Source organism: Simochromis diagramma, unplaced genomic scaffold (assembly GCF_900408965.1).
Source record: "Simochromis diagramma unplaced genomic scaffold, fSimDia1.1 OVJJ01000596.1, whole genome shotgun sequence".
NCBI lineage: Eukaryota > Metazoa > Chordata > Actinopteri > Cichliformes > Cichlidae > Simochromis > Simochromis diagramma.
In genome coordinates this window covers 16,708,457-16,728,197 of record NW_024387245.1, presented here as the reverse complement: position 1 = coordinate 16,728,197, position 19,741 = coordinate 16,708,457, and the positions used below count along the sequence as shown (strand labels likewise).

Below are 19,741 nucleotides of genomic sequence, written 5' to 3'. Positions count from 1 at the left end.
TGAATAAAATACAATTTAAAAAAAAAATCTTTTTAGCTTCGAGAACTGCTGCAGGTAAGCGTAAGTAGGGAGAGAAAACTTCACTGATTGACATAAGATAGAAAAATAACTGCAAGTACTGGAAGTTGTGATTTTCAATACTATCGGATGCTGTTTTGGTGTGTCCAAGTTTTGTTTTGGCCTCTCATATAAAGAATATAATTCAAATCGAGTGCATCTTTAGTTCAGGCTGGAAACAAAATCAAGCTAATAGTTCAGTCATATGCATTTGGCAAATCTCTTGCAGGGCGTTCTGTTTAGGTAATTTTAACTTCACACTTCAAGCTGCTTTGCAACCAAACTCTACCCCAGCTTCTTTTTTATGTAATGTGTCACTTAATGTCCGTTATCATTGATGATTCTTTGAATCTTTCTGCTTTTGGCTTTTCATATATGTTGTGAGAATTTCACTGGAGGAGGACCAAAAATCTAACCTTTTAATCCAACCAGTGGTAATACACAGAAAGGCAGCATTGAAGCACAAGTAATGCAGACATAGGGCAGGCAAAATGCAAAAACATGACAAAATATCATACAAGAGGAAACCAGAGACTAAAAACGTGGGCCGAAACAAATAAAAACACCAGGAACTCCAGAAAAAAAGGTACAGGAAAAGAATCACTAGAAAACTGGACTAGTAGTAACAAGACAATGTGGGAGAACAAATGGGTGTATATATACTGGGGTGAGTGATTAAGTAATTGGACACAGAAGAGTAATTGGTAGTTTGGGAACGGATGTAGAAAGCAACGCCGGTCAGATTAATCAGGTCATAGATTATAATTATCAAGGATGGGAAAACTACTAAAGGGAGGAAGTAAAACTGATTAGAATACACAACGACTAATGATTACAAAATATAACAGGAAATGACTTGAACCGGAACATAACACTCCAAAACCAAAGGTGAGCAACTTTCCAAAACTTAAATAACTACACATGGAAACAACAGTCTTTCTATACATACATCTTGATTTTAAAGCATAGATCCAGTACATTATTATAGAGGAAAAGTTGTCTCAGGCTGGAGAAAATAAATAAAAATGTGTGCTATGTGAAGAACACGTTCGAATGTTGCAGAAAAATAATGATTCGAATTTTGACATGACTTCAGTGTGAGTTGCACACATTATGTTGCACATTTTTCTTTCTGACCTTGATAAGCATTATATTTTGTGGGTCACTGCATGGTGGTAATTTCTACAAGGGCAAAAAAAGTAAAGTCTGTCTTCATATATTTTCCATTGAAATGGTGTGAACACTGTTTCAATCATTGTACCAATTCATAAAAGATGAAGGGGCTGCTCTCAGAGTTAACACCCTGAATACCAAATCAAGGAAAATTGCTTAGATGGATGGATAAACAATGAAGGAATCCAGCTTTTTAGTTAATGCGAAAGGAGGAAATGCTGTAGAATACTAATGAAAAAGAATCATCTTTATTTATCTCACACTTTTCAGAGCAGTGGAAGTGCTTTAAAACAAACAATAAATAATCAATAATATAAGCAGAAAAGAAGGATAATATATGTCAGTTAACATTAAAGTATACAAGTCTATAAACTGACTCCTTTTATTTCACCTTTGGCTTAAAAGCCTTAATTTTCCACAAATGCTTTAGTGCTGACAGTGCAAAGACCTCATACCTCTATTTCTTTAAATCTAAATGTTCTCAAACACACCGGGGACCTACCTGTGAATATCTCACTTCGTTCAGCCTTACATACTGGTCATATTTCCTGCCTTCACAGTATGATCCAGTTCCATTTTGATCTGGCCCAGAATTCCTTCATAATAAGTGTTTAAACTGAAATTGGAAATATATATCAATTGATATGCATACATACATCTATTTTCACGTAAAATAATTTCCTGTTTTACCAAAAGATAAAAAGATAACAGCTGTGACGATTCAAATATATTTTATCTACTTTTTATGGGGTTTATCATATAACCATGTTAAACACTGTGCTTAATGCTATAATATTTAAAAAAAGCTCATTTTAAATATTAAATCAACAATAATATAACGTTAATGCATTAGTCAATGTCAGAATATGCAGCATAATTTTCATTGTTTTTAAGGTGTTCTTTTTTGAGCAGTGTACACAAATTTTTAACATCTGTAAAACAGATGTAAAAAGTATTACATTTTTTGTGTATTTTGGGTCACTTTGGAAAAAGGTTGGTTTAAAGGATGAAAATTATTTTATTTTTACTCATTTCAAACATTAAAATTAGTCAAATTTGACCTGTATAGAATGTAATAGTTATAGAATAGTTGAAGAACTTCCTACTGGTTACATTTGTAAATGCTGAAACTTCCATGATTATCTCAAGACTTCAAAATGTTCCGTCTTTTACTGCAGACACAAGTGCAGGTGTCCTCCTGTCAAAAAGATGCACATATGAATTTAATAAAATTAAAAACAACTCTTTTCATGTTGTGTGTCAGCTTTAGCTTACAGTCTCTTTTGATGTCTGGAGTATCAGATTAAATTCTCCTTGTTACTTTTTTTATCGCCAAGTGAAAATTCCTTTGATTCAAAGAGCTCGTCTGTTAGGCTTTACTTTGTGTGATGAGAGTATCTCATCTTCACTGCTTTAATAAAATCATGTTAGTTTTTTTTTTTCAGCTTGCAGAGGTGGTCCAGTAGATTTTAAAAAGTTTCTTTTTGGAAAGGAAAAGAAAATAAATTTTGTTCTTTTGTTAGACTTCAAGTTCAATAAGTCCTACAGCAAACATTGGAGTTGAGAGGGAATATGTCTTATGCTATATTGGTCCTTAATATACTTTAAAGTTGTATTTTCATCTTCAGTAATAAAGAGCAGACAGTTAAGGCAATCTGAGGTATTTTTATTATGGTCTACAGTTTGTATACATAAAATATGTTTTCTTAACTTGACTTTTCGTACTTTGAATCATAAATATAATTTTGTTAAATGCATATTTTACAAAAATTGCGTGTTTCTTTAAATTGTAACACTGAATATTTCCCTTGGCTTTTAATTCTCTAACTTAAACAAACAGCTCATAATCTTTAATAAATCAATAGTAGACAATGAAGAAATAAATGAAGCTTATTATATACTAACCGAACTAAACAATGGAATAATAGCTAAACATACAAAATCAGTTTAAATGATAAGGGCAACATCAGCCTCTAGCAAACATTTCCATGGTTGGTGAAGCATAAAAGCAAGGACACAGTGGTATTTTCTCCAGTGATAACAGAACACTCATCTTCTCAACTTCTCATTCATGTAGTGTAAATGCCTTTATTTCTGTCTTCTTCCTATTAAGTTCTTGCTGTGTTTTTTTACATGCTTTTTTAGTCTTTTTCAACATGGGTTTATTTTCATAGTCAGTACAATCAAAGAAACTGACATATCACCAAGGTGAACTACAGTTACATGTTCTTCAGAGGTTGTGTAGCTTTGAAGTGCTAGTCAAACCTCTTTGAATTGTGAATTAATATTTTCTTGTTTGTTATCCTTCTACGTTGCATGTTACGTGATATTAAATGATTTTTAAAAGGCAAGAGGAATGATGTACATTGGACAATGATTAAGGATCATAGTGCTACTAAGAATGGAGGACAGCAAAACGGGGGAGGGAGGAAAAGAGAGGATTTGTAAGGTAATACATGTTAAAGGTGCAAATGAACATGAAATCCGTGGTGTTGTGTCAAAGTAATGTCTCTCTGGACCTTCAGTCCACATTACTGCTGCTAGTGCTTGTTAGCGCAAAGATCACAGTGGACCTGGGGTTGGATAGGAAAGGTTTTGGGGATCAGGGCTGGTGGCAGAGGAAATTAATTGGACATGAATTTGACTTCTATATTGAGCTCTGGCAATGTCTTCTTTTTTTGTGTTCAGTACCTACATGTGGCGATAGCCTATTCATTAAAAAAACTTGTGCATAAGACTGAATCCAAGCATCTGCCAAATATTATTTGGTGAGTTGCTGCTATTCCTGTGGTTTTTCAAACTTTAACACCAGGTTCAAAGTTCTGACAAAACTGAATTGGCAATATAACCATTCAGCCAGTCAGTCAGATAATGAGATGTACTTTAAGAAATTCCAAAAACAAAGCAGAGAGACCCGCCGGCTGTTTTTTGATGGCCTAGCCTTTGGGGACAACAATGAATGTGCAGATGTAGGGCTTTTTAAAAAAGCTAATAACAAACTGTCATTGTGGGAAGATAACCAATACTTCTGAGATCTCAGTTTGGCAAATGCATTCCCTTTTTATGCTCTCCACATGGATGTTTTACTTGCATTCAGCAGCGTTTTAAATGGTCCATAGAACTTGGACTACAAGTAGAACACAAATATAACTGGGAAACGGTCCAGTACTTATTACTCAGATCATCCATTTGGTGGATTACCTGCTAGAGGATCTTTGTTACTACAGTTATGTGGAAAAAGTCCACTGCATGACCTTGTAGAGCCACCTTTAGCAGCAATAACTTGAAGCTTTCATTTTCTGTATGACTTTATCAGTCTATCACATAGGGGACTTTTGGCCCACTCTTCTTGACAGAGTCTCTTCAGTTCATTGAGGTTTGCAGGTTCACACAGCTGCCTGGACTTTGTCAGGACTTTGACCATTGCAACACCAAGTTGCAATGGCCTGGCCCAGTAGCTGTGGTACAGATGGCCTCACATTTGACTCTGGAGTGCTTTGGTATACAGAGGAGCTCATGATAAACTCAATAACTGAAAGGTGCAGAGGTCCTGTGGAGGTTTCTTCCGAGCAACACTTTCAATCAGCCTCTTACTTACTTGTTTTTTTAATCTTATTGTACTGTCATATTGACATTAAGATGTACATGAACATTAACATTTGAAGGTATGACTTGGGGTGAATTTGCTGTAGCGCCCATCCTGGGAAGACTGTGGCAACACGCCTGAATGCTCCACTGAATCAAACTAGTGGTGGTCACACTTGCTATTGGTCAGATAATCAAGTGCATTTGATCTGCAGCATCTGGCTGCTAGTTAGTCAAGGTCTCTATAAATCCTGGCAAGGCCTTAAGCCAAGCTAATATCCACCCACAGCTTTTCTTTAAAAAAATGTTTTCGTTTTGTTTCATTTTACCAAGAAATGTACACGGGCTTAACAGGATAGATATACCGGCATTTCCTTAGGGAGGCAAAAAGCAATTAAATGAGGAGGGTTTGGTCCTCATTACCTGGAATGACCTGAAATACTACAGAATCACTTTAAAAATCTATTATCTTTTAGTCCTACCTAGACTACTGTATCTGTTTATGTCTCTACCTATCAAAACCCCCAAATCTCAGTTCCATGACTGGAACAAACAAATATCTTGATTTATTTGGAGCGGGCGGAAACCTAGAATTAAATATAGCACATTATTAATTCATAAAGATAAAGGCGGCTTCTCCCTCCCAAGTCTCCGAGATTACTACCTTGCTGCTCAACTCAAAATAGTTATACAATGGTGTGATGATACTTGTGGGGCCCGATGGAAAGACATTGAGAATATGTGTGGGGTCATTTCAATACAAGCCCTGATAGGAGATCAGAAACTGGCAACAGCTTGTCAGAAAGAACTGAACCCCTTGGCATCTTTTACATTTCTTATCTGGTTTGAGTTAGTAAAAGAACTAAATCTAAGGAACCACATTCAAGTACTTAAGTGGGTGGCTTATGACTGAGTTTAAACCAAACCAATTGGATTTACAATTTAAGAACTGGTCACATAAAGGCATTAATGTATACTGTAAAATAATGGATAAGAATGGCCTTCAAAGTTTTCAAACATTACAAAACAAATATGAGCTATGAAAAAGTGACTTTTTCAGATACCTACAATTATGGCAATATTTGTCCTCAAAAGTGACTAAAGAAATTAATACACAACCTAATGAAATAATTAATCTGATTTTGCAAACATACTTTAAGGGGTGTAAGCCAGTTATGTTTAAACTCTACCAGGGCATATTAAAAAGTAGGGGAACTTCAACAGATTATATAAAGGAACGATGGGAGAGAGAGTTGTCCACAGTTATAACTTCTGAGCAATGGGACAATATGTGTGAGACTGCTACTTCAACCTCATCTTCTGCATACTGGCGAGAATTTAGTTGGAAATACTTGGTACGACTTTTCATAACACCAAAACAACAAACATGCTGGAGGAGCTGTGGGGAAACTGTTGCAAACCATACCCACATATTCTGGTCTTGTCGAAAACTTTCAAAATTTTGGGAAGATGTTATATCAAAGATAGAACAGACTATAGGCTTTAAATCAAAACAACGGCCCTTCATAACATTTTATTTAGGAGACTTACCCGAAGAATTAACAAGCAATAACAAATATCTCCTGAAGATTCTCACTGCTGCAGCAAAAAAAGCAATTACTCGTAAGCGGCTCTGTACTGACCCCCCTGTTCTGGACGACTGGTTGAGCGTTGTTGAGGAGATTCATAAAATGGAAAAACTTACCTTTTTGTTAAGGTTGCAAGCTAATATTTATACCACAAGATGGGACAAGTGGTTGAAATCTATCCGAAATTAGAATGGGATTTTTTTTTTTATTCCTGTTTGTGCCTACTCACATCTATATAAACTTCTGTATGCCTCGCCGAGGCTGCTCTTACATCTGTAGATGTGTTGTCAATTCATGAATATAAAGTCATGTTCTCACTGCCAGAATTGCTTTGTAGGGAAAAAACTGTGTTTTTCAGTCGACTGCTTGTTTTGTTACTGTTGTTTTTGTTTGTTTGTTGTGTTCCTTTTCTGTTGTAAAAAAATATGTAAAACCTTTATTAAAAATTAAGTAATAAAAAAAAAAACTATTATCTTTTATGCACCAAATGAGAAGATTTTGTCTGCCTGCTAGAAAAAACATCAGTATATTACCATACTCACACTCTTGTAGTACTGCATGCCAGTTTCATGATGATTCAAAAATTATATTTAAATGTTGTCTACTGATCAGCCAGCAGAGCCATAAGTCATCCCTAACAACGTGGTGCTTGTGTAGACAAAATAAACAATAAACAGGACAATACCCAAAGAACACCCTTTTCATGTAATGACATATTTAAGGAAAAGCGAAAAACTATTTCTTGGTAAGCAGTCACACTGCTATTCTTCCAAGACTCTCAATGTAACCCCCATAGCAATCATTTCCAGTCTTTACCCCCGTAAGCAATCTTCTAGAAATTGTTCAACTCTTTCAGTCCAGCTCTGTGTAAATTGCTGTTTGTCATATAACGCGTTCAGAATTGTGTGTGCAGTGGCAACTCATGGTTTAGCTGATGCCTTGATTTTATATTGGATTCAGACTGGAAACATTTCAATTCAATTCAATTTTATTTATATAGCGCCAAATGGCAACAAAAGTCGCCTCAAGGCGCTTTATATTGTACAGTAAACATGCAGTCAGATGAACTGATGAAGGTTTCTCCTATTTCCAGGTGCAATGAGGGAAACAACCAGTCTGCGCCTTGGAATCCTGCAGAGTCGTCCTACTGCAACAGGCGAAGGATCCTTCCACAAGAGATGCAAAATGACCTGGAACGCCCGTCATCCCAGGATCTCCCTCCTCCACCGCCCCCTTCTCCCCTCCCTCATCCCCACTCTCTCCCTCTGCTGGAGAAACCCCTGCCTATAGTAACTACCTCTAATGGTCGCTCTGACCTGTTAGGAAGGGGTTTGGACCAAGGACTGGGGCCAGGGCAGGGCGGTTCTGGGCAGTGCCGTGCTTTGGGAGTGGGCGACTGCGGTCCAGGTCTGGGTGTGGGACGGAACCCGCTGGTTCAAGAACTGTCAGAACTGGAGAGTCAAATCCTTGTAATCAAGCAGCAGCTGCAGTCTGCCATGAGGAGGAAGAGAGAGCTTGAACAGTACCAATCAGAAAACCAGCAAGCAAACCAGACTGCACCCAGTCAGCCCACTTCACACCAGTCTAACCAGTTTGTTCAGTATACCCAGACCCACCAGCAGATTAAACAACACAAAAACACATGTCCGGAGCTGTGAAGCCAGTCCCAATTTGTCCAGGAAAGAGAACCCTGGTTAACACACTGGACTAGTTTTCAAAACCTCAGCTGGGTCCCGGAACAAATCCTTGCCTGAGTTCTGAAGTTAGAACCCTCACCGATTTCCAATGGCAGGATCCTCCTTATGGCTCTGGAGCTCCCCTCAACACTGCACTGAAATGTTCGGCAGTGATCAGATCCTGCTCTGCAATTCCAAGTAGGACATTTTCTCACTCCTGGAACATGAGATTGAATTAGATGAGAGGTGCTGGATAAGGGCGAACCAGGGATCTTGAACCAAATCTGTTCTGTTGTATCACTGAAGAGCTTTGCAATTCCTTGCCCCTCTCAACTTCCCTTATATTACAATTCTTTAACTCCTTTTCATGCCTATCTGGTTCTTTTACCTTTTTCCTGTTTATTTCTTCCTTTTGTCCCTGCCATGCCTCCCCCCTAAAACCTCATTTTTCCAAGGGTACAGATTTGCTTGCTATGACATTAAGCCTGATCACAGATATGAGGACTCTTTGGTATTTAAGCTTAATAGACTAATTCACCTGGGTCTTTTAAGACTCACTGAGGATTTCAAATGACCTGAGGTTGAACCCAGTCATCTAAGTCTTCATGTTTGTGTGTCTTGCTGAAACCTTGTATCTTTCAGCTATTACCATTGATGTTTCTTGCCTTTGGTAGCATGTTTGTATTGATTAGGGGTATTTTTTCTCTAATAAGCTTTTGAAAGGGTCGGTCGGGTGGTTAGATGTAATCATTTTTTTAAAAAGATAAAGCTTTCGCAAGACACATTTACATACGTAATGAACAGCAGGTTGACATCTTATGGTGGATTATAATAAGCGTACACACAATCTTATTTATGGGTCACTGTATAATGTCCTGCACTTCACTGATGCACACTGAATAAACAAAGTCACCTTAACTTGTCAGAGTTTGAGTTAGGGTATAGAAGTATTTCACAATGAGATCACAACAATGGCAAGCTGGCAACATAAAACCTAAAACAGGATCAAATTGAACAGTCTCCAGCTTTTTCTGCAGTCAGGGACCCAAAACAAAACCTTTCTGTCCAGGCTCTTGAGGTCATACTGGTGCTCTTGTAACATTGTGACACAAAATACACACTTTTCAGTTCCTCATTTAAGCCAGCTGTTAAATAGTAACTGTATGAACACAGACCACTAGTTTAACTCTGACACGTTATTAAATGTGATTTGCATTCAAAAATGAACACAACACAACAGTTCCCTCTATGGGGCCCTGTTTCCTTGCATCATTTCTCTTTGGGTTTGGACATGTTCTGTTATTAAATATCTTCTTTGCACTTATCTTAGTTGCTGCATTTCTTTTTCCCCCCAGTGTCTTAAAAATGTTAAATTTTACAGGTCTGTAAATGATTTCCTGTACAAATTAGAAAGCAGAGTGTGGCATGCTAAGACTCTGAACTCTCAACCTTGGTTTTAAGTTATTATGCCTCCAAAACCTTGACGCTGCTCGTTGCAAAACAACTTATTTCAAACAGGTTTTTTAGAATCCTTAATCTCATTTATATCTGGCAGCAAAGTGGATTTACTGCCAAGTGACTCAAAGGAAGACCAAAAGCTCAATGATTTTAAGAGGATTTAAGGTATTTCCTTGCACTTACGAGTCCCCAGCTTCGGTAAGAGAGACAAGTGTGAATTGACACTTGAGAACAATGGCTGACAGCCACTGCAAACCAGACTTTTTTTTTTGTATTTATAAAAGCTTCACCATTTAGATTCATCTGTAGTTACTTATTTCAGCTCATTTTAATAGATTATTTTATAAAAACGTACAGCAGCTATATATTTAAAAAACTCAAACCACTCAGAGGTTTGTTCCCTACCTTGAAAACTACATTTGGTTGTTGCTATTCTTCACTCATATTGCTAGGGGACAGCAATTTGGACAGGAAGGCATACTCAGAACAGCTAACGATGACATTTTACGAAGACACGGCATGGTAAAATACCGCCGCACACACAAACACAAACAGCTCCTATCTATTTAGCCAGTGTGTCTGCAGGGTAAGCGCAGGCTGTCACAGCTGAAATGAATACCTGACAGAGCAAAAGAGCAAGTGCACAGACTGAGCCGTCAGCTTTCTTTGTGTCTCTGTGCGTGTACGCCTTGCTTAGCTATGACATAAACATCAGTGAAGTCGACGCGGCTGTAACAGGATGAATCACTAGAGAAGCTAAATAACCTGGTTTTAGCACAACTATGCTCATTTTAATCAGTTTTCTAGGTAGCACAGGTAGCAGCTGGACAGGGGTGTGGTGTGAGGGAAAAGAAGGGCTGCCTGTCACAAGTTATAACATGAAAGAAGAATAAAGCCATATTCATGGTGTTTTTTTGAGTGCCTGTGTAAACACAGGTTCACTTAAACATCCCGTTTTTCTTCTGGCTTCACCCCCAAAGCAACAATATGAAGGATCAGACTCAAATTTCAGTCATTGGCATTCGTTTTACTTAACTTTTCATTCAAAAACAACCCTTAAGGTGTACTCGTACACATTCTTTATTAAACTCAAAATTTAGGGTCATGGTCTCAGGGTTGACTGCTTGACTCAAACACTGACTGCCAGATTAATTAATGTTTACATTTACTGAGCATACACTCATAGTCAACTCTAGGCTGACTGACACCATGCCTATGAAGTCATTGGTGTAGCCGCACTCTGTTAAAACAGATGGTCTAAAACAAATCATTGCAACAGCTCACAGTTCAGTTTCCAGGGATGCATATCCTCTAAAAGCAGTAATCTTACAACTCTGTTTTAGAATAACTGACTGCTTTTATGTTTAACATGTTAGGCTTTGAGTGAACATGTGAATATTAGCATATTTCAATATGTCTGGAAATATGTGGCTTTTTCTCATCAGAATCTTATCAACCTATCAATCAATCAATCAATCAATCTTAGTCAGTCTGTCTATGTCTATGAGCACAACTCCTCTCCAGTAGACTATTCGACTCACAGGGTTGCCAACAGGTTATATTTTGGTTACAGGCCTGTGTGATTTTCTACATTTCAAGTCTATGATTTTAAGTTGTTAATGTGAATTTCTGTGCATGTAGAAACCAAAAGATTTGCAATTTACATCAATTTATCACAGTTTATTAACTGTATTAACACAGACAGCTTCGATAGTAGACTCACTCTGTCTTATTGTCGTTTTATTGCCATCCTAACATACCAAAGTCACCTTGAAGATGGCAACTGACTGCAAGTGGCTGCAGATCTAGTGCTTAACTAGAAAGCAACCATTTCAAAGGCAATGAGATTGCAAGTCTGTTGCATGTGGTCGCAATATTTTGGTTGAACTGAAGGTTTGTTCAGTGAAATTGTCCTGTGACTCAAACATCTTGAATAACAAACCTGTTTTGGTTTTCTTCAACCTAGGAATGCAATATGTCCTTGGGCTGTTCCTGTAATAATCCAGTGACATTTAGTGATTAAGGACCAACTGCATTACACTTCCATCTTGCAAATAAAAATCCATCTATTTACTATTCAAATGAAATCAAGAGTTAACACTGGCTCAACTTTTAACATTCAGGAGTATGTAACACTCTCATAGAAATGATGATGCACAGTGTTTAGGTATTGGAGAATTAATTAATCTAATGGGTACCCATCCAGTTTCATACATTATATTACGTCACATCACAGCGAATGGTCCAACAGTCTGTGATCGCTCAGATCAACATTTATCCATGGGCCTATAATCAGAAACTTGTTGACTGGAAGGATAATGTGACTGCATTTTTAGCATGCAGATGACACAGCAAAGGAGGTAGGATTTGTATGCAGCTGAAGTGACACTGCAAGGCTCAAATCAGGGGGAAAAATGGTAAGTAATGAAAACAAATCTCTGGATATTCAGACAAACACAAGGACAGACACGTTTCACACTTCTTGCATCAAGGTAACTTACAAGTACTGACTGTCAAGATGGATTGTCCTTGTCGTTGGTCACATATTTTCTAAGTAAATGAAAAGTTACCATTCTCATTGAAGCGTTTGGGTACATAAAAAGAAACACAAGAGGACACACTGTTGCTACTGACTATTTAATTTTTTTGGACAAACGAAGAAAGAAAATATATGTAGCATTTCAGCTGAAATGCCTTTTTTTGTTCTCAAAGTAAAAGACAATTGTAATCACAATGATAATGAGTAATATCTATAAAACATCTTGACTTCTCTCTTCATGCTGGGCATATCTTCCAATAGGAAATGGAATCACAACATTGCATCACAATCCACTGGTGGGTTGGGGAGAGGGAGGGGTACCTCGAGGAGGAAAAGTGAAGCAGGAGTCATTAGCCTGGTTTTCAGTGAGGAGGACTAACCAGGCCTCAAGTAAATTACTCAGTTTCACTTGAAAAGAATCTCTTATATTTTTCGCCATGTACTTATTAGGGATGTCTTCCATTGGAATTTCAGTAAATATAATTGGAAAACCATACCAGCATAATCTATACACGGATCTGGCATGGGCTAGCTCCTCTGGATCTCTCCATAGAGAGATTCCTGTTAACATCAAAGTAAATCTGCAAATTGGGGTGAAGCACACTGATACCATGCATTTAAGCCAATCAGATTTTTGTATATTTAGCCTGATGACATGTCACTACAGGTGCAAAAACACATTTTCTGAGCATTTCAGTGACTCATCCTTGCCATTTCCTCCTAAGGGGAGAGGAGTTGTTCCCCAAACAACTGATACCAAAACATATCCAGGTTTACAGCAGGCAAACAGGTCCAAATGGATCATAATAGTCATACATATTAACAAAAATCCATAAAAAATATGACCTGACATGGTCAGTTAATGTACAGAGATAATAAAAAGAAGGATTCTGTCTTTTTTCTGTACAAATGACAAACACCACAGAACAACAACATCAATATTTTTTTTTCCATAGCAGATTTTTCTTACCGAGTGGGGTACATGTGGTGATTGACAAGGCATTTCACCCGGCAGGATGTGATGTAAAACAGAGTGAGTCAGCTGACAGGAAGTGTGCAGGTTTTAACATCGTCAGGATAGGCTACGGCACTCGCTCATACAAAATGTACAAAACACCGTCCTCTAACTACAAACAGCACACCTTGGAGGAAAAAAATGTCCCATGTTTCAATGATCTCAAATAACCTGGAAAAACAATCTGTGCTTATGTTGCGATTTGTGATATTGTTGCCTGATCTGTGTGCCTTGGGAGGTTGAACTGAGCATAGCCCAACTAAATGAAAACCACTGCAAACATGGTGTATTTTGTCCCCCAGGTGATTTAAACAGATATATCAGGAGTGGTTTTTGTAAGCATTCGGAGCCACGTGACATGCGTCCTCGTCATTGTGTCTGGAAGTGCTGTGGAGACGCAAACGTGACCCGGTGCTGCCCCCTTAGTCATGTGACCTCTGTCATCGATGCCGAGTGGTTCTGAAAATGGATGTTGGAGGGGAGTATGGGGGGGAAAAAGGGACAGGGGTAGAGAAAGACAAAGAAAGAAATGAAGTGGATGGAAACAGAAAGCGTGGAAATGAAAAGGTAGAGGAAATCACGTGTCAGCTGGTGCCAAGAGTGCTCTGTGTTAAGTTTCTGTGCATTTGGTTAGGAGGAAAGGGGTGAAGTGCAAACGTCAAGCCTGCCACGTGTCATTGCTTAGTGAATAAAGAAAGAAAGAAAGGATATAGAAAGAAAGAGAAAGAAGGAGAGTACATTTTTAACCAAATAACTTATTGATAACAGAAAATTATCTTTGGATTTATGCACCACTCTCACTTGGACCTTCTAAAAAGGGCATGAAAAAGTAGAAAAAAGTACATGGCAATAAATTACAGTGACACCAAGTTCCAGAATTACAGAATTCCTTATCTGAAGGGAGGAATTTGCTTTAAGCTGTAGGCCTTGAGGGAATTCTGCCAATTAATGAAGAAAGATAATGTGCATCATAGAGATTAAAGTTTATGGGATTCCAGGTTAAGTGTTTTTAGCTACCTGTGCGCTAAGGGTCTCCAGTGGGCTCTCCACACGGGGGAAAGTCATCAGAGGCAGACCGCGGTACTCCTCAGTCTTCTGTTTTGCCGCTGCACTGTGGACACCTTTGAAGTTATTCACCACACATATACCCTGTAAGGTATGAGGACAGTTTAACATTAATAGTGAGACAGGCAGAAAGACACACCAAATCACACGAACATTAGAAACTCAAACACAAAAAGTCCGAAAAAGTTGTTTAAACTCTATAAAACGAGTGAAGAGACTTTGTAGTGTAGCTTGATGTTACAGCCATGTTCACATCTTGGTGAGGCTGCACAGCGGTGCTTTGAGGTTGCTAAAGTTGCTACGGCGATTTAAGGAGGTATAGTCGAGGTTGATCACTGATACGTTTTGCAAATAAATGGGCAAACCGAAATGTTGACTTGAAGATCAAGTGTCTACAATTCATCCAAAGGGTTATGAATATATGTAATAAATAGTATGATAATCCACAACAACAGCTGTTGAGATTTCACTAAGTTATACAAATTTCAAGGAAAGGGCAGCTCAGCTGATTTTGGTCATTGTATGAATTGATATGGCTCATTTGGAAATTTACAGGTGAGGATAGGAGAATGACAGTCTCTATAGTAGGTTTCTGAAAGTCCTTTATTCATCATTAACTGTTCCCCCCATACTAAACTCTACACAGCGTGTGTGTGTCTGTGTGTGCGTGCGCGTTTGTTAGAGAGAGAGAGAGAGAGAGAGAGAGAGTGTAAAAGAGAGCGATCCCCTCTCCCAAATAACATTTGGGAAAGGAAAACACGTCTCTCTATTTATGAATGTCATTTTAATCCTTAAGGGCTGGACTGAACTACTGGATGAGCGCCCAAAAAATTAGTTTTGTTCAAGGGGATATTATGCAGTCAATTTTGATGCATCTTCATGTTACAGTCTTGCTTCATACAGACCAGTCGCATGGAGCTTGGATGACCTTGGTCATTTTGTTTGGAGGCATGAGCTGTGATGTTGTTTTAAGGTACAGGTTCCTCTAGCCACCGATCTGACAATTAGTATTTGTTTTTTTAAATTTTAAAAGAAATCCAGGGCCACATCTGGTGGATTTTTTAAAAATAAAAGAGCTAATGGAGGTCTGAAGCCCAGTGTGAGTCTGCTGATCAAAGGGCATTCTGGAGCAGGCTGTCTCCCTTTTGGTTGTTATTTTCATTTTCAGGATTGCTGGTTTGATCTTACAGTGCCCTCCCCCATACAGTGTCATGTACCTACAAACGTTGCAGAAAACTAACATCCTGTTCCCTTTCAGCTTTAAACGCCGCATCAAGAGCCAGCTGTTATAGGGTTTTTTGCTACCTAAAAAAATTCTCTGGTGGGCTTTTCTTTTCTTTTTTTTTTGGTGTGACGTGGCTACATTTTCCACATCAGAACTTTTACTGCAGTGATATAACGTTTATATGGGTATAAAAGAGCAATCAAACATTGCGTGAGTCCCTTAAAGCTGGATATCATTTCATCTAGCCAGCAGAAATGCTTCAGGGTGCTAATCTTTGTGGGCTAACAGGTGCAGAAAACAGATGCTGTTTCTTCATTTGTACGTTTATAAATTACAGGTAATTGTATTTTTTCCATTTTGTCCACTAGTCAGAATTTTTAATGGTAGAGACACCAGTAAGGTTGCAGTCTTTGTTAACTCCTCCACAGACTAGTTAATCAAGGAAGGCAGCCTGAGGGAGATCCCACCAGACACCAACCGTGCCCTCAGGCAGCAGCAAAGGAGAAGATGAAGCAGGAGGAAGCTCAAGGTTTTCTTGTTTGTGGCTGTTCATGGGCATTGAATTTCTAGAGCTCCCAGACCAAGTAAATGAGTGAATTATAGCTCCTAGGGCAGAATTTACAAATAACTATCCTGTTTGACAATTCTTTACATGTTTATCACAACAAGTTTAAATTGCATGTTGATGTAGCTGTTGTAAACACATTTCTATTAAACTGAACCACCTCCTGCTTTTTCATTCCCCATTGTGTGTCCTGTCATTCATGCAAAAACAGACGTGTGTGAACTGCCGCCTACTGTTTCAGATGAAGACAAAGTGAATCTGAAGATTGCCACTGAAACGCTGAATTGAAAAATCATTTAGAAACTTTCCTGGTCTCCGATTTTTGCAACAGAAAAATGCTGCTTTTTCCCCAGATTTGTGATTAAAAGAAACTTGAAACTGTGTTGGCAGTTCAGCACTCAATGCAATGTATTATTTATTTTATTTTCCTCCCAGTGGAAAGTAGTTTGTTGAGGTGGTTATGAAATGACTTTGGATTACTTTGCACCATCACCTGAGATGCACTGTTCAGTAACTGTTATTTAATTGTGTTTTTTGTCCCCTCACCGTCAACCGGTTGTGGCAGGACGTTTCTTCCTGTTAAAAGGAAGTTTTTCCTTCCCACTGCTGCCAAGTGCTCGTTCAAAGGGGGTTGTTTGATTGTTTCAGGTTTCTCTGTATTATTGTCAGGTCTTTACCTTACAATATAAATCGCCTCCAGGTGACTGCTGTTGGGATCTAGATAAATAAAACTGAATTGAATTGAACTGAATGTAACCATATGATCTTATGCTTTACATAATTTCATATATCAGCATAAATCTCCATCCCAATCCAGTCACACTCTTGTACTTCGAAGCAGCAAAGTGATACGGTTTGCATCTCCACCCTTACAAAGTTATTTTCTATCTTCACATTGCCCATTATGCAGATAATTGAAGACCCTATTTTATCAATTCATCTTTGATAGCAGATGAATTGTAATATTACCTCTTACAGTGGTTGCGACCTATATGAGTCATGCATGCCTTTTAGGTGTCATTTCTACATGCTGTGAATTCGTTTGGAACCACTTTCAAATTTCAGGGGATTTAGCTTCTATTAGACTCAGCAAGTCAGCATGTGCCTTCCCTTGAATCAAGTGGACAGCTTTATATCTTATGTTACCAACATCATCCCGGAGCCAATTCTAAAACCAAGTGCTTAACAATGATCCCTCAATCTGCTGGCAGCGGACAAATCTCTTGAAAGACCAAAGGCATTTGCTGTTTGGTGAGTCCATTCAGATCTCCTCTCTGTGAGCACTGATAGCAGCAGGATTTAGACTATACCTGCTTTCAGCTTTCTCTTTATCAATTCATTTCCTGCAAGATAGCAGTCCATCAACTTGGCTCAGTTCTCATGTGAAACGAGTTTGATAAGCTTCATTGTAAATATAAGGCAAATACAGGGGAATATGGTCAACCTTCATTCATGGTATGCTGATAATAAACTGAAAGTAATGTTCAATGATGTAATGACAGATTTCCTTTTCTTTAAGCACTTGAGTTAAAGGCAACTAGACTTACACTTCAAGGCCCTTAAGACTACCATGACCTGGATGGGTGAGAACCTGCACAGACAACCCCATTTCCTTTTATCTTTTCCTGAAGATCAATGGCATAATGTATATCACTTTTAACAGTTTAATCACTGAAAGCTACTATCAATTATCAAAGAAACAGGTGCAGTGGATCCACCTCCTCATGGGCAGGGGCGGGGATAGCTCAGTAGGTAGAGTGGTGGGCCCATGATCGGAAGGTCAGGGGTTTGAATCCACTGAACGGCTACCCTGAGATACCCCTGAGCAAGGCTATAGTCCCTACACACTGCTCCCCGGTGCACCTGCTGAGTGGCTACCCACTGCTTCACTGAGTGAATGGGTCAAATGCAGCAAGAGTAATTTCCCCACGGGGATCAATAAAGTATACATTATTTTTATTATTATTATTATTATGCAGCAAGAAAAAGATGTGACCACACTGAACCTCACTGTTTTGCACCACAGCAGGAATTATTTAAAGAATAACCAAGACCAAGCTTGACCTGCACATGTAAATCACACTAACTTTCTTTGGTGCAATGTTGAGTCAGACTCTTAATTTGTGACCTTTTTTTTTTTCACTTTTTGAGTCGTGACCAAATCAAGATTCTGGCATTTTCACTAATCTCTGCTGTCCTTGGTATTTAGTTCTAATTAGTTTAGCATACACTCTACTAAAACATTACATATATTAAACATTAGCACTTTAATACCATCACTGTAGACAGATGACAGCTGTAAAAGGACTGATTTTCCCCTCATATCAACCAATGTACAAATAACAAACCTCTAGCTTCTTCTTCTTATCTGAGTCTCTCCTCCATGTGTCTCCCGCATTGGCACTCAGGACTCGGCGGCAATTAGAAGTAATGAAGCCTCTGAGGTTATTAAATAAATCTTTTTGGATGGTGGGGGCAGGGGGTGGGGGGTCCCCTTCACCTTCCTTTCTCCTGAGTGAGCTTTCCCATTCAGCACAAAACAACGTGATCAGTTTAAGTTGCAACTATTACCCTGCATTTAATCACAGCATAAAATATGATGAATAGTCTGAAAAAAGCACATTAACTTGCAGCAGAAGCCAAGCAGTTTGACTAAATCTCGCAGGACACTGATGTTGATTTTACATTATGGACAGCAGCCCAGTGAAACTGCTGTCTTGCTTGGAAAGATGAGCCCACTTTGCACATCTTATCCTCGGCAACTGCTACGGCAGTTATTTTACGAAGGTAAATAACAGGATGCCTAACCTCTGGAGTATGGAATCTGAATTAATCACATCACTGGTTACCTCCACGATCTAAAAATTAATTAAAAGTAGTGTTTACCTCATTTTTCTTCTCTTTTTTTGTCCTTGCGCTTACAGATTTCAGGTTGAATCTTGGGTTGTTCACTTCCTTCTTCTTTTCATCTTCTCCAATACCCCACAATCAGCCAGTGTATTCTTAACTTGATCAATGTAGCTTAAATTACCTTTATCTAAACCTTTATTGAGCATAACATAAAATCACACCTCATTCTTTTTTCACCTTTTTATATACTTGGTGCCCTCTCCAACACTTGTACTGTCACTAAAATGAATTTCATCAAAGATATACATAAAAATATTTGCTGTATATAAGAATTTTAAGGCATAAATTTTCACATGGTTGACTTTGAAATGAAAACAAACCCACGTTAAAGGCTCTGGGAAGCTGCAGCTTGAATTAATCATCCAATTACCAGTTTGGGTTTGTTCCAAAATGAAGCTCAAAATGAATATTATAATTTGAAAGTAGCTCATGACCAGAATCCACCTTCTCTTTTCTCTCTTCTTCTCCGACCCCTTCTCCACCACCTTCCCAAACCTAATGCAAGTTTTAGTAGTCCTCACCAGAAACAATGCAATAGCTGATCCCAGTATAAATCCAGCCACTACATCTGAACAGTGGTTTCGATACTCTGAAACTCTGTTGAGGCCGGTGAGGAAGGCGGAGCAGAGTGTGCCCAAACAGAGCACTGGTTTGGCCAAGCGGCTGGACTTGGTCTTGATTGTACTGGTGATGTACATCTAGAAGGAGAAAGGTGGAAAGATTAGACTGTTCTTTGTCCCAAATGTCTTTAACGAAAACAAAACAAAACCAAAAAAAACAGGCTCCTGCTCTTCTGTTTAGGTGGATTAGGAACAGAGGTCCCATGCAGAGCAACTGGAGGTTTTCCCACAAAAATAAAGTCAAATATTTTACCATTTCAAAAT

The 19,741-nt window shown here is 38.5% G+C and overlaps 2 protein-coding genes across 7 annotated transcripts in view; one reads left to right on the top strand and one right to left on the bottom strand.

Moving 5' to 3' along the window:
- Nucleotides 1–8,585, top strand: part of grin3a (glutamate receptor, ionotropic, N-methyl-D-aspartate 3A) — a 52,601-nt gene extending 44,016 nt beyond the window's left edge. The window contains exon 10 of the mRNA XM_040000359.1: nt 7,498–8,585. Coding sequence (XP_039856293.1) covers nt 7,498–8,062 — 565 coding nt within the window. The 3' untranslated portion in view covers nt 8,063–8,585. The remainder of the gene's footprint in view (nt 1–7,497) is intronic.
- A 735-nt stretch (nt 8,586–9,320) lies between these two features.
- plppr1 (phospholipid phosphatase related 1) overlaps nt 9,321–19,741 on the bottom strand; it is a 97,145-nt gene continuing 86,724 nt past the window's right edge. For 3 of the 6 annotated variants that reach the window (XM_040000367.1, XM_040000365.1, XM_040000366.1), the window contains exons 6-8: nt 19,379–19,555; nt 14,110–14,241; nt 9,323–13,551 (exon numbers count right to left, since the gene is read on the bottom strand). In XM_040000367.1, coding sequence (XP_039856301.1) covers nt 13,519–13,551; nt 14,110–14,241; nt 19,379–19,555 — 342 coding nt within the window. In that variant the 3' untranslated portion in view covers nt 9,323–13,518. The other 3 variants (XM_040000364.1, XM_040000362.1, XM_040000363.1) reach the window with 3 other exon arrangements.